Source organism: Carassius gibelio, chromosome B4, assembly GCF_023724105.1.
Source record: "Carassius gibelio isolate Cgi1373 ecotype wild population from Czech Republic chromosome B4, carGib1.2-hapl.c, whole genome shotgun sequence".
Taxonomy (NCBI): Eukaryota; Metazoa; Chordata; class Actinopteri; order Cypriniformes; family Cyprinidae; genus Carassius; species Carassius gibelio.
The window spans coordinates 5,856,413-5,871,411 of record NC_068399.1 but is presented as its reverse complement, the minus strand read 5'-3'; the positions used below and the strand labels follow the sequence as shown (position 1 = coordinate 5,871,411).

The 14,999-nt window shown below is 39.9% G+C and overlaps 1 protein-coding gene across 1 annotated transcript; it reads right to left on the bottom strand.

The window, feature by feature from the left end:
* Positions 1-1,541: 1,541 nt before the first annotated feature.
* On the bottom strand, positions 1,542-14,257 carry LOC127956026 (gastrula zinc finger protein XlCGF8.2DB). The gene is made up of 3 exons (XM_052553782.1): positions 14,215-14,257; positions 13,382-13,517; positions 1,542-3,929 (listed from the first exon to the last, which is right to left on the bottom strand). Exons 2-3 carry the CDS (start codon positions 13,464-13,466, stop codon positions 3,019-3,021), a joined length of 996 nt encoding a protein of 331 aa, XP_052409742.1. The 5' UTR covers positions 13,467-13,517; positions 14,215-14,257; the 3' UTR covers positions 1,542-3,018.
* Positions 14,258-14,999: the final 742 nt, after the last annotated feature.

Genomic DNA, 14,999 nt, shown 5'->3' with positions numbered 1-14,999 from the left:
AATAATAATAAAAAATAAAATAGCGAATAAGGCATTTTCTGACTCTTAATGCATTTTGTATGTTATGCTTGGCTCTTGTTTTGATTAGACATAGCCTTGGCCTAATATAATTCCTCAAATTTTCATTTTTCGGTTGCAGATGTTGCAGTAGCCAGGAGTTATAGACCCACCTCTCCTGCATTGGTGTCCACACTTCACACGCATATGCTTGTGAGCGCAAATTGGAATCACAAACTTGACTGCATTCAAGTCTTGGAAGCATGTTGAGGACACAACAATATCATCAGCTGTTTGATAACATAGTTAAGCCAAGGACTAATTACAGAAACTACATTAGGTGTCTAACAGAGTGATAAAATGAATTGCCATTCTGACACATCGACTTGTAAATGACCCTGTAAAATTATCTCCTCCTCTTCTTCTTCCGATTCAAACATGGTTTAGTTTAAACAATATTCCCATGTGCCCATGTATTGCCTTTACTACAGTTCAGTTATTGGATCAGGAGGCCATTGCTAGTGTGACCGAGTGGAGGCGGGGCTAATTTGTGCATTCATAGATTTGTGTATAGTAAATTAGTCAAGGGTGTAGAGTTACATTCAATCTAATTTTAGACATGAGAAAATTATTTTCACAAGAAACAACATTTAAATATGTAATTTTGATGATGAAGTTTTAGGGGATAAAACATTTTGTCTACAGGGTGACTTTAATGAGTGCAACTTAATTCTCACTCTAATCATTTATAACTCAGAACTCAGAAATAATGTAAAATAATCTTTGTGCTTTAATGTGATGTTCAGAATTGGTCCACATTCAGCTGTGATATGAACGCACTCTTAATTTTACACAGATTCATACTTTCTGTTGCCATTTTAAATTGCTGAGCCATTTGAACTGCTTTCTACACAAAGAACAAGAATAGGGTCTCGCACCTGTATGACTTTTCAGGTGTATCTGTAAGTGTGATGACAAAATATTTTTTTTATTACACTGACAATTAAATGGCCCTCCTCCAGAGTGGAAGCTTTTGTAAGACTGAAGATTTATTTTTTGTGAAAAGCTCTTTCCACACAGTTGGCCGCTGTGAAGGCTCTGTCCAGTGTGAACTCTCATGTGAGTCTTTAGGTTTTTTGTTCCCCGAAAACTCTTTCCACACTGGTAACATTTGAATGGTTTCCCTCCAGAGTGAATTATTGTGTGCTTATTTAAGTGTGTTATGTCTGGGAAGTTCATTCCACACTGATTACATGTGAAAGACTTCTCTCCAGTGTGAATGTTCATGTGTCTTTTAACCCCTTACTAGTAACCCCCCTTTTTTGGCATGGAGACCGAAATTACATACCCAAAATAAAAAGGTTTCTGCTCATGATTCTTTCTGACTAGATACATATTCAACATATGTTCACAAAGCTGACACTTTAAAGTTTACTGTTCAGGAATCAGAATCACTCAGACTGTTATGATAATAGAGATATATAAGCTCAAACATAAAAACAAAAATAAAAATATTAAAAACATATGTTTTAAATGTATTTAAAAAAATGTTGATGTAGGAAATGAGTTTGAAAACACAGTGTAGCTAAGGCCACAAGTCTTCCAAGACTTCATAAAAAATTTCATAATCGAATCTGTAAAACTGTGAATTTTATGAAATATTTTCTAAGGCCATGTCATGTGTGTTTTTAGAGAAGGCTAATCAGATTGATTTATGGCCCTTGTCATCTCTGTAAGATCTCACATGTAAACTTTCCTGTGCTCTTTGTGTATGTTTCACTGTAGAAAACTGCCCGAATCATGATTGTATTGTTCTCACCAAACGGTTCTTTCACACCTCCGCCAAATATGACACATTATCCGCATTATTCTTTTATCATTATTCTTTTGTTTTTATTCCACCTTTATTAGCCTTGATTGTGGTTTTTCAGGCTTTACAAAGCAACAAAGCAGCGATCTCACTTCAGTCTCTCTTTGCATTTAGCCCTTATTTATCAAAAGTCTTACTATAAAAATACAACAAAACATTTTCTTACGACCTTACGTGAATTATTGAGACAAAAATGCATTATGAAGAAGAAAAGCACCTGCTATTAGTAGCATTGGTGCTAACGTTAGCATCAAGCTACATCTGACAATTTATGAAATTATTAGTACACTTTTACTCAAAACTCACTTTAAACCCCGATCGAGTGTTTATAATAACTTCCTTTAGCGATCAGGGGTGGAATTTGGTCGTTTACTGTTGTAAAAATATGTTATTTGTTGCCTTTTTCATCGCTGCACAAGTTAGCATTTCCGATGTACATTTTCGATTTTTTTTATAAAAACGCCCCAGATCTCAAGAAATTCTCATACCAAGCTTTACTATCGTAATCGCGGGTTTATTATTCGGATATTTTGTGTGTACAGAGGTGTTTCAGTGTTGTTTTGGCAAGATAACTACCAGGAAGTGTGCAGGAAGCATGTGACACGATGGGGCGGTGTCCAGATATGAAACTCTAAGATTGATGTTTGAAAGACCCAATCAGAGTCTGAGTCACACACCGCACGAGCTGTGACTACTGCACGCACACAGAGATCGCTGGGAGAGGCTGTTTATCATCTGATCGCGTAAATCCGTGGAAAATGAATAGAAATGACGATTCTGTCTGAAGAAATATGAAGTAAACATCAGTAAATATATCCATATATCTCCGCAGATATGCATCTTTGGTCTGTAAATCCTTATTGACGCTGTTCAGTGAGTCTATGTGAACACAAATAAACCGCTCTTGACGTGACTGAATATGAGTGAGTTGTGAATTTCTATTCAAAATGTGGCATAATACGGATTTATTATTTTGCACTCCTGACATAAATCACTAAATATCTGTCACTGCAACAATGTTTTATCAAAATATTGGTCAAATATCGAAGCTTGAGTCTTTAAACTTTCCATTGATGCACAGTTTGTCCAGATGAAGTAAGACAGTGATGTTTAATGTGCTGTGAAAGTGAAACAATAATAAACTGGGGCCGTCAGCGATGTTTGCACGCAAAGGGGTTAAGGTTTCCTTTTTGAGTGAAACACTGTCCACACTGTTGGCAGGAAAAAGGGACTTCTCCGTTGTGAATTCTCATGTGGACTCTAAGGTTTTGTTTTTGATTGAAACTCTTTCCACATTCCTTGCAAGAGTAAGGCTTCTCTCCGGTGTGAATTCGCATGTGGGCATTGAGAGCTGGTTTGTGTGTAAAGCTCTTTCCACATTGTTTGCAGGTGTAAGGCTTCTCTCCGGTGTGAATTCTCATGTGGCTTTTAAGGCTCTCTTTTTGGACAAAATATTTTCCACACAGTTTGCAGTTGAAAGGGTTCATTCCAGTATGAATACTCATGTGCCTGTTAAGGTTTCCTATTTGAGTGAAGCTTAATCCACATTTAGGGCATGTGTAAGGCTTTTCTCCAGTGTGAATTCTCATGTGGGAATTAAGGTTTCCTATTCTGTTAAATTGTTTTCCACACTGAGGGCAGATGAAAAACGTCTTTTCAGAGTGAACTCTCATGTGGACTTGAAGGTTTGCTTTTTTGTTAAAATGTTTTCCACACTGATGACAGATAAAAGAGCTGACTTCTGTGTGAGTCTTCATGTGGGTCTTAAGGTTACCTTTTTGAGTGAAACTCTTTCCACACTGCTGGCAGGAGTAAGGCTTCTCTCCAGTGTGAGTTCTCATGTGGGTCTTAAGGTTTCCATGTTGACTGAAAATCTTTCCACACTGAAAGCAGGATAAATAATTTCGAATTTCAGTATTTTGAGCTCTTTGTTGTGAGGAAGTCTTTTCAGTCTGTGGGCAACTGATTTTTTCTCCAGTTATGAAATCATGATGTTTCTCATTCTGTTCTTTCACTTCCATTTCACTCAGTACTTCACACTCCTCTTTCAGCTGCATTGGGTCTAGAGTGAAAAGAGACAAACTGTTAACGGTGTTAAAAAAGTTAACTCGTTTAATTGCTTTAAGTTGCATTTATACGTGTAAATCATAAGTGTCAAACTCAGTTCTTGGAGGGTATATTATAGACTGTCATATGCCATTTACGAACAGTTAAGATTAAACCCTATTATAATACAGAACCTTTGCTTATTAAAGTTAACTACGATTTCTTTATTAGCTTTAAAGGTCCCCTTCTTCGTGATTCCATGTTTTAAACTTTAGTTAGAGTGTAATGTTGTTGTTAGAGTATAAATAATATCTGTAAAATGCTAAAGCTCAAAGTTCAATGCCAAGCGAGATATTTCATTTAACACAATTCGCCTACAAAAAACTAACCATTTGGACTACAGCCCTCTAGTTCCTGCAGTAATGACGTCACTAATGATGTCACTAGTTTTTTGACTAACCTCCGCCCACAGGAATACAGAAAAAGGGGGCGTGGCCTTGTTGCGCTCCGACGGAGAAGAGGAAGAGCTGTGTTTGTGTTTGTCGCCATGTCGTTTGAAACTCTGTTATTTTCATCTCGGAGTCCAATCATCTTTGTTTGGGCTTCCCAGGGACACTATACTTGGAGATTTACAATTTATGTTTAACTCGGTTCTGGAAAATTATAATCCACATATAAAACTATGTGCAGCATATTTTACAGCATTTATTTTTACTTTCTCAATTAGTTTAATGCCGGATTCGCACCAAAATTATTCTTGAAAGATGGAGCAGTTCCCTCTTTGTCTGGAGAAGGCGTTGTTTATGGACCACAACCGGCAAGTGTATTTTATTATTTAAGTGGTAGCGTTTAACCGTTTCTGTAACTTATTACACAAAGGGCAACGCTGTTTAGCTTTGTTAAATAGGTAGGGCTGTGCAAAAAAACGAATGCGAATTTCATGTGCATCTCGTCAGTTAAAACGCTCCTGTGACTATAAATGCATCTCTAGCACACGCTCCTGCCCACTTGCTTCTCAAAACTACTCCAAAACGAGTCCAATCACGTTTGCAGGAGGGCAGCCTGCTCTAAGCTGGTGTCGAATCACAACACAGGTGACCTCAAGATGTTATGTTGAGGGAAAGACATTTTTTCTCTAATGCGAATAAACAATCCTGTGTGACCACAGCAACCCGGGATTACAAGAGATGGAATCATTGATTATTTTTTTAAATTTAGAAATTATTATTATTATTATAGAAATGATATTAACCACATGCCTTGGCTTTACCAGACTGTATTAAGTGATAGTCGGCATTTAAATGAAGTTCATCATGAATAAATGTAATAGTGCATAATGTAAAATAGGCCTTCAAGAAAACACTTTTATCTGTCCAACAGTCTTTTTAAGGCCATTAATTAATTGTCTTTTAACCATAATATTTGTATATTATTATTTTTATTATCAACATTTTGATATTTTTTTACTTAACTTTCTGAATACTTTTGTAAATAATAGCCAACTGTAAATGCTCAACATGCCAATAAAGCTTTGATTATGGTGACTGGAATTTATACTAGACAGCAGTTTACATTTCACATGTTAAATTGTATTTTGGCTAATTAATAGACCATAATTATTAATACTATAGCATTTTATCAAAGAATTAATCGTTCACGTAGCTTAATTTGTAAATAAAAACAATATGCTCATTTATCATCACACACATGCATAAATACAATTTTAAAAAATCCAAACCTTTTTGGCATAATTATCAGCCGTTTATTTGCAAAATATATGGTAGTCTAGCAAATACTAGCATAATTATACAAAACCTTTACTAGGTAAAGCAATACACAAATTGAAAGGGGAAATAAGCATATATAACAATAAATATAATATAAAATAACAACTCGAGGTCATGACATATGGATTACCTCATCAAAATGATCTTGTGGCCACAACATATCACGTTCCCTTGGGATCTATTTCGACCTCACTCAGACCGTCACCACGGTCTTACCTTGAATGACGCCATTCCTCCGCCTATCCTCGAGACCAAATATCAACAATGTCAGGTGACTGACCTTAGGGGTTGGCTATATAACATCCAGGTGAACCAACCACTTCCTCTTGCCTTTCTCGCCTCATCTGAGACCGACGCGGTAGAGCGCATTGTTTTTGATTACAGGAGAGATTAGTTTCAATCCGTCACGTTTTGTGCAGGTGCTTCAAGTCCCTGAGGATTGCAGTGGTTTTTCTCCTCATTTAAATATTTCGACGTGTCGTCGGAACGCATGTCGGTGAGTATTTCTTTATTTTTCTCTGTTTGTTTTCAGGCATTTATTGATGGTTCTCAGGTCAGCTGTTCGCAGCAGACGAGAGTTTTCTTTTCCATTTACTGCGTGTGCGCACGTAGAATGATGGATATATAATTTTCTAAGGAGTTCTGTTCGCAGACGTATTCTGAATGATGAGTATGAAGAGTGATTCGTCACAATCTTTATATTAAATTGTACCTGGTTAATTGTGTTTAACTAATACCAGACATATATTTTTTGTGGATTAAGGAAGTGTTCAATTTGATTATGATCTAGTGATTCGTCACAGTCTATTTGTTAATGGCATTTTTGCTTGTTTCTTTCAATTAAATGCTGAGTTATTTTGGAGTCTCGCAGTTCAACTTCCAGAATTAGTTAAATACTGTGATTCATTACAGTTTATTTCCTTTTCATGCACTATCATTATATGAGTGACCTGACCTCGGACTTGTTGTCATGAGTCACTCAAGGTGTCGTTTTTGCCAAACTAGCATACACCCAAGAGATGGGCATCGCGAATGTCCCTCCTGTTTGGGTATGCAACATGTACTAGATGATATTGAGGATCCCTGTGCAGCTGCGTTGGAGCTATCTTTGCGGGAAAGAGTGCAAAGAGCTAAACTGTTAACTGGTGGTAATAAAGAAATTATTCCCAGTAGTTCCTCTCATAAACGTAAGAGGCCAGATGCAGGTCCTGACATGCCTCCAGATAAAATAAAGAAAGCCACAGTAGTCCGAGATCCCAAGGATGACACTCAGTTGCAAATCTTAGCAGCATTGCATGACTTAGCTGGTAAGCTTGAAACACGTAATTCTTCAGTAAACACACAGCCATCTGCACTCCGGGCTGGGGATGAGTTGACATCACGTCAGAAAGAGGGGGATGATTATACGGATGCCGTCTCACTGCATGCAAATAACTCCCTTTATGGTAGTGAGGAGAATGCAGATGAAAACGAGGGAGAGGAATCCAGGTCTGAGGTTTCAGAAGGAAGCCTGCATTCTGATGTTCTTTCGCGCATTTTAAGTGCAGCAAGGATCCTGGGCCTTAATGCACAGGAAGAAGCTACAGCTCCAGCCCCCACACAAGGTGTATGGGCGAGTATTTCCCCTGCACAGCCTACTGTGTCAATCCCTGTAGCTGAGGATTATTCCCAGATGTTGAGGAAAGCCTGGAATAATCCAAAAGCGGCACCCCAGTTTAATGCAGGATGTAGACGGTTTGTTAAGTTGGATTATCCCGCTGAGAGTGGTATGGGGAACATGCCATCAGTGGAGCGAGAGATCGCAGCCTTAACCGCTTTGGGACCTGATAAGGTTACTGACAATCCTCGTTGTCCCGGTAAGGAGTGCCAAAAGACAGACCGGTTAATGAGTCAGGCATATAATGCAGCTACTCGGGCAGCCCGTTCAGGAAATGCTCTAGCAATAGTTTTGGCTGCGTTAAGAAAGGTTGTTAATAAGGAAGAGCGTGATGTGATGAGCTTGATTGACACAGCACTCATCACACACTCACAGCTTACCAGGGACATAGGGGCATCTATGTCGTCTGCAATTTTAGCCAGAAGACAAATTTGGTTGGCTCAAACATCTTTACCTGACGCAATCAGGAAGGATTTGACTAATATGCCAGTGGTTCCAGGACGGATATTTCACACTGATGCACAGGCTTTGCTGGATAATGCTGATCAGGCAAGACGCAGAAGGGAGTCAGTTCAGCAAACATTTGCTGGCCCTACCAAATGTGGCCATAGGGCTGCTCATTCTTTTCAGCCCCCACACTTTCCTCGTTCAGAAACTTGGGGGTATGACAGAAGACGATCTAGGGGTTACCAGTCCCATGATCGAGGAACCAGACCTTTTTATCAGACTCCCCAGGCCGACCAGGCCCATAATCCAGTCAGGGGAGGACCACTTAAGAGGCGTCCTTCCAGGGGTTTCAAACCCCGGGGAGGCCAGGCATAGCGGTCTCTGTGTCGTCGGAGAATGCTCCCAACTGTGCCTGGACAGTTGGGAGAAGGTAACATCAGATCCCTGGGTCCTAGATACCATCAAGACAGGATACAGGATACAGTTCCGGCGGCGCCCTCCTACTTTTTCAGGCGATCATATGACCGTAGTCAGAGACCCAGTCCAGGCACAAATTTTGGCCAAAGAGATCACAGTTTTACTTCAGAAAAAGGCGATTGTACAGATAGACACCAGCAAACAGCTCACTGGGTTCTATTCAAAGTATTTCCTGGTGCCAAAGAGAGACGGGGGACTTCGACCCATTCTAGACTTACGAAAGTTGAACGAATTCATAAAGGTATTGCCCTTCAAAATGCTGACTACAGCACAAATTCTGGAATCCATAGAACTGGGAGAATGGTTCACTTCCATAGACTTGAAGGATGCCTATTTCCACATACCCATCTGTCAGGATCACTGCCCGTTTCTTCGCTTTGCCTTTCAAGATCGGGTTTATCAGTTCAGGGTCCTTCCATTTGGCCTGTCTCTGTCTCCAAGGGTCTTCACCAGGGTGGTGTCAGCAGCCCTTCGTCCCCTTCAGTGTGCAGGTTTGAAGATTCTGTCATACCTGGACGACTGGCTAATTTGTGCTCCTTCACACAGTCAAGCCATGAGGGACACCGAAGTGGTGCTCCAACATGTCCAGTCTCTCGGGTTCAAAGTGAACTGGGAAAAGAGCAATCTAAGTCCCAGACAACAGACCGTGTTTGTAGGAGTTTCGCTAGATTCCCAACTGATGACGGCAACTTTATCACCCCAGAGAGTGGTACAGTTGATCAGTCTAACTCAATCATTCCATCTGAACAAGAAGGTGAAGTTAATTCAGTTTCAGCGATTGTTGGGCATGATTGCAGCAGCAGCAGCTGTGGTCCCACTCGGCCTTCTCAAAGCCCGTCCACTACAACGTTGGTTGAACAGCTTTCACTTGCATCCCAAATTACACAGACATGTAAGGATAAAGGTTACACGAAGGTGTGTCCAAATGTTACACCCTTGGAAGTCGTTACCGTCACAAGGGGTTTCTCTAGGCAACATCCCAGCGAGGCGGTCTGTGATAACGACAGATGCCTCTCTAACAGGGTGGGGAGCAGTTTGGGAAGGCAGGTCCATCAGGGGACACTGGAAATTCCCCTGGACCACAGAGCACATCAACGTGCTGGAACTCAGGGCAGTCCATCTCTCCCTGAGGGTTTTTCTCCCGTTGTTACAGAACAAACATGTTTTAGTGAGAACAGACAACATGTCGGCAGTGTACCACATCAATCACCAGGGTGGCACCAGATCAGCGCGGTGTCTCCAGGTGACACAGGAACTACTTTCTTGGGCATTTCCAAAGCTCTCATCACTCAGAGCAGTATACATACCGGGAGTGGCGAACAGAGCGGCAGACCTGCTGTCACGAACTGGACCACTCCCGGGAGAGTGGCGCCTCCATCCCGAAGTGGTGAGATTGATATGGAGGCGTTTCGGTATGGCGAAGGTCGATTTGCTTGCGACCACGGAGACAACTCATTGCGATCTATGGTATTCCCTGAACAGCCAGGGAGGCCCTTTAGGGATCGATGCACTATCTCAAGAATGGCCGGAAGAATTGTTGTACGCTTTTCCACCCCTACCCTTGATCCACCTTGTGATCAACAGGGTAGCTTTGGGCCGTCACAAGATTTTACTTGTGGCCCCACGTTGGCCAAAGAAACTTTGGTTTCCGACCCTTGTACGTTTGGTCCAAGGTTACCCTTGGCAGTTACCACAGAGAGCAGATCTCCTCTCTCAAGTGGAAGGCCAAATCTGGCACCCCAGTCCAGAGACACTTCAACTATGGGTATGGCCCTTGCTCAGTCCCTCTCTGAAGGCTTAGATGAAGCTGTATTAAGGACAATAAATAGTTCTAAGGCACCGTCTACGTGGAGTAACTATTTTAGCAAGTGGCGAATATTCTCAACATGGTGTCATGACCGACAACTAGATCCGGCCAAGTGTGACACCAGTTTGGTTCTTCGTTTTCTTCAAACATTGATTGATTCTGGGAAATCAGTTAATACCATAAAAGTCTACATTGCAGCCATCTCACACTTCCATGTGTCAGTGGATGGTGCAAATATTGGCAAACACCGTTTGGTGTCTCAATTTCTTAAGGGTGCAAAACGCTTGCGACCAGGGAGAATTATGAGATCACCTGCTTGGGACCTTTCTATTGTCTTACAGTCACTGGCCAAAGCACCTTTTGAACCTTTGGAGCAAGCAGATCTCAAGTTCTTGACATGGAAAACAGTTTTCCTACTAGCGATGTGTTCAGCCAAGAGAGTTGGTGAGTTGCACGCTTTATCAGTCAGTGAAGACTGCTTGAGATGGAAGGCAGAAAAAACAGGGGTTTTTCTCTGGCCAAACCCATCATTCTTGCCCAAGGTCCTTAAGCCTAGCACAATAAATCAGGTAATTGAGCTTGATGCTTTCCGTCCAGATCCCCTTTGTTCAGGTGAAGAGTTGGATCATTGTTCTCTATGTCCTGTTAGGGCATTGCACACATATATTGAGCAAACTCATCAACTACGACAGTCACACACACAACTATTTGTATGTTTTGACAAGAAGTGTGCAGGCAAACCTGTGTCTAAGCAACGGTTATCTCATTGGATAGTGGATACCATTTCACAAGCTTATGTCAGCCAAAATCTATCTATCCCTGGTGGTCTGGTTGCTCACTCTACCAGGAGCATGGCCACTTCCTGGGCGGCACTGAAGGGGGTAGCACTATCGGACATCTGTGCCGCAGCCTCTTGGAGCAGCTTGTGCACGTTTACGAGGTTTTATAGGATTAATGTGGCAAAGCCAAATCCTTTTGGGTCTGCGGTTTTATCTGCGGCTAAATAAACAGGGGAAGGAAAACATGCTAGTCCCTCGTGACCCTGGGGGTATAAGTCATCCAAGGTAAGACCGTGGTGACGGTCTGAGTGAGGTCGAAATAGATCGTAAGTTATGACTATAACTATGGATCTATGAGACCGAACGATGACCGTCACCATCCCTTGTCACTCGGGATGAACTGGGGCGTTCCAGGCAAGAGGAAGTGGTTGGTTCACCTGGATGTTATATAGCCAACCCCTAAGGTCAGTCACCTGACATTGTTGATATTTGGTCTCAAGGATAGGCGGAGGAATGGCGTCATTCAAGGTAAGACCGTGGTGACGGTCATCGTTCGGTCTCATAGATCCATAGTTATAGTCATAACTTACGTTATGTTGTGGCCATGCCAAAACTAAGTGAACTGAACATGTCATATCCTGAGCACCGTAATTATCCATTTATTTAAAAAAAAAGTTAAAGTGGAAACATTTTGGTCAGTGTGTGCCTGACGAAGGAGTATGCAGTGTGTATTTTTTGTACTATTTGACATTTGTGGACAAACATTAGCACACACACACACAATCAGGTTTTGTGTAACAAAAAAAATTAAACAAAAAAAATAAATAACCTAACCAAATATACAAACCTGATTCCAAAAAAGTTGGACACTGTACAAATTGTGAATAAAAACAGAAAGCAATGATGTGGAAGTTTCAAATTTCAATATTTTATTCAGAATACAACATAGATGAAAAATGTTTAAACTGAGAAAATGTATCATTTTAAGGGAAAAATAGGTGATTTTAAATTTCATGGCATCAACACATCTCAAAAAATTCATTATTCCTTTTACAAGGAGCAGATAAAAGGTCCGGAGTTAATTTCAAATGTGATATTTGCATTTGGAATCTGTTGCTATTAACTCTCAATATGAGATCCAAAGAGCTTTCACTATCAGTGAAGCAAGCCATCATTAGGCTGAAGAAACCAAACAAACCCATCAGAGAGATAGCAAAAACATTAGGTGTGGCCAAATCAACCGTTTGGAACATTCTTAAAAAGAAAGAATGCACCGGTGAGCTCAGCAACACCAAACGACCCGGAAGACCATGGAAAACAACTGTGGTGGATGACGGAAGAATTCTTTCCCTGGTGAAGAAACCCTTCACAACAATTGGCCAGATCAAGAACACTCTCCAGGAGGTAGGTGTATGTGTGTGTCAAAGTCAACAATCAAGAAAAGACTTCACCATGTGAATACAGAGGGTTCACCACAAGATGTAAACCCTTGGACCCTTGGCCAAAACACATCTAGAAAAGCCTTCACAGTTCTGGAATAGCATCCTATGGACAGATGAGACAAAGATCAACTTGTACCAGAGTGATGGGAAGAGAAGAGCATGGAGAAGGAAAGGAACTGCTCATGATCCAAAGCACACCACCTCATCATTGAAGCATGGTGGTGGTAGTGTCTTGGCGTGGGCATGTATGGCTGCCAATGGAACTGGTTCTCTTGTATTTATTGATGATGTGACTGGTGACAAAAGTAGCAGGGTGAATTCTGAAGTGTTTTGGGCAATATTATCTGCTCATATTCAGCCAAATGCTTCAGAACTCATTGGACGGCACTTCACAGTGCAGATGGACAATGACCCGAAGCATACTGCAAAAGCAACCAAAGAGTTTTTTAAGGGAAAGAAGTGGAATGTTATGCAATGGCCAAGTCAATCACCAGACCTGAATCCGATTGAGCATGCATTTCACTTGCTGAAGACAAAACTGAAGGGAAAATGCCCCAAGAACAAGCAGGAACTGAAGACAGTTGCAGTAGAGGCCTGGCAGAGCATCACCAGGGATGAGACCCAGCATCTGGTGATGTCTATGCGTTCCAGACTTCAGGCTGTAATTGACTGCAGGATTTGCAATCAAGTATTAAAAAGTGAAAGTTTGATTTATGATTGTTAATCTTTCCCATTACTTTTGGTCCCTTAAAAAGTGGGATGTACATATACAAACTGTTGTAATTCCTACACCGTTCACCTGATTTGGATGTAAATACCCTCAAATTACAGCTGCAGTTAAAGCACATCTTGTTCGTTTAATTTATGTGTTAAAATATGTGTATTGTATATATATACAATTAAACTAGAGGGGGAAAAAGTATCAATTATGATATGGTTGATCATGGTGTTGTATTTATCAAAAAGAAAGGTTAGACAAGTCATTCTTCTGAAATATCATTAATTTCTGTAAATGTTGACAATTTTAATGTAGATCAAATGAATTAAGCTTTGAGAATAAAAAAACAACAACCTGTTTGTTCCTCAGTCACTTCTTGTTTGACTCTGAATGTTTCTTCAATTCTCATGTCTTTACTTTCCTCTTTAATAAATGCCATCTTGATAATGGTATGTCACATGAATCCCAGTCGCTTCATCTGGAGTTTTTTCTGTGCGTTTAAGATGAGAACAATTAGCAGAAATAATAGCTTATAATGCAAACTAAATATCTCTGTGTGTTTCCGTCTGCACCCAGTGCTCTGGCAAGAAGGGATGCGTTTCCCAAAAGCAAGTATGGTTTAAAGTTCTGTCATTACTAATACAGTTCAATGCATCTTGTAATAATACTTGGGAAACGATGCTTTTGGGAAACACAGATTGAAAGTTTTGGTATATAGTCTTCGCGATAAATGTCTGATTAGCCAAAACACATGCAAAACTAGAACTGCAAATTATTAAAAGGACACAAATTAAGTTACATATTTAAATATTTATTAATTAAGAATTTGTGTTATGTATGCATTTAATTTATAATTGTTGTTATAATTATTATTATATATTTAAAAAAAAACAGGTTGGTTGTTTCATTCAATACAATAGTATTTGAAACCTCGAAACAGTGAATAATTTTGCTGAGCTCGGAGTTTCCAACAGCGTTTGACAGTGTGACCAAATTCATATTTACAATAAAGTGATATAACGTTAACGTTAGTGAGCAAAACTAGACGCGCCTTTTCTGTTAGTCATGTGTTGGTGTGCTTTATTTACAGCATAACGTTCCTAAATGTAAGGTAAATAATTTCAATGTCACATTCAATATTTTGTCATTCATGTTAAATTGCCTGTAAAAAGCTTAAAAACACCAACCTTTCTTCAGCCAAATCCCAGCGTGGGGCATCCTTAAGACGTCACACCGTCAGATCAAAATAAAAGTCCCAGATAGTGCACTTCTGTCAGATATAAAAATAAATTAAAAAAATAAAAATGTACGAACTTATTTATAAGAAGCATTTTCATTAATAGACTTAACCCAGTTCGACTCATCATATGTTTCTTTTTTTAATTATATATTTTGATTCAAATGAATTAAAAGAGATAAGAATGAGCTACCTTTGTTTTCCAATTTCCCCAAAAGTAAAATAGCTTCCATTTAAATTAATTGATGTGTATCCATCGAAAAAATTATTTAGATCAAGATTTGATATTGATGAAATGCTTGTCAAGTTTGAGAAATTGATATCTAAAGCGAAAGTGACATACAAGAGACAAATAATGTCCCAGCATTGTATTTTTAAAGAGCACCTATCATGGAATTTTGAAATTTACCTTTCATGTAGTGTGTAACATAGATCTAAGTGAACAAAAACATCCTGCAAAGTTTGAAATATGACAGTGCACCGTATATAAAGTTATTGTCTTTCAAAAGTAAGGGTCGACTCTGAGTCATTTTTATGATTCGTTAGAAGACCGAAGCTTTTTCTCTGACTAGATGACGTCAACTTGTCAAGTTATTTGAATACGACACGCCCACTAATTGCGCTCCAAGACGCCAGTGAAAACTAGAAAACATCATGGCGTCGAGACGCTGTGTTCTGAAGTGCGACTCAAAAGCAAACTTTTTTCATCTGCCCAAGGATGAGCATTTGAAGACT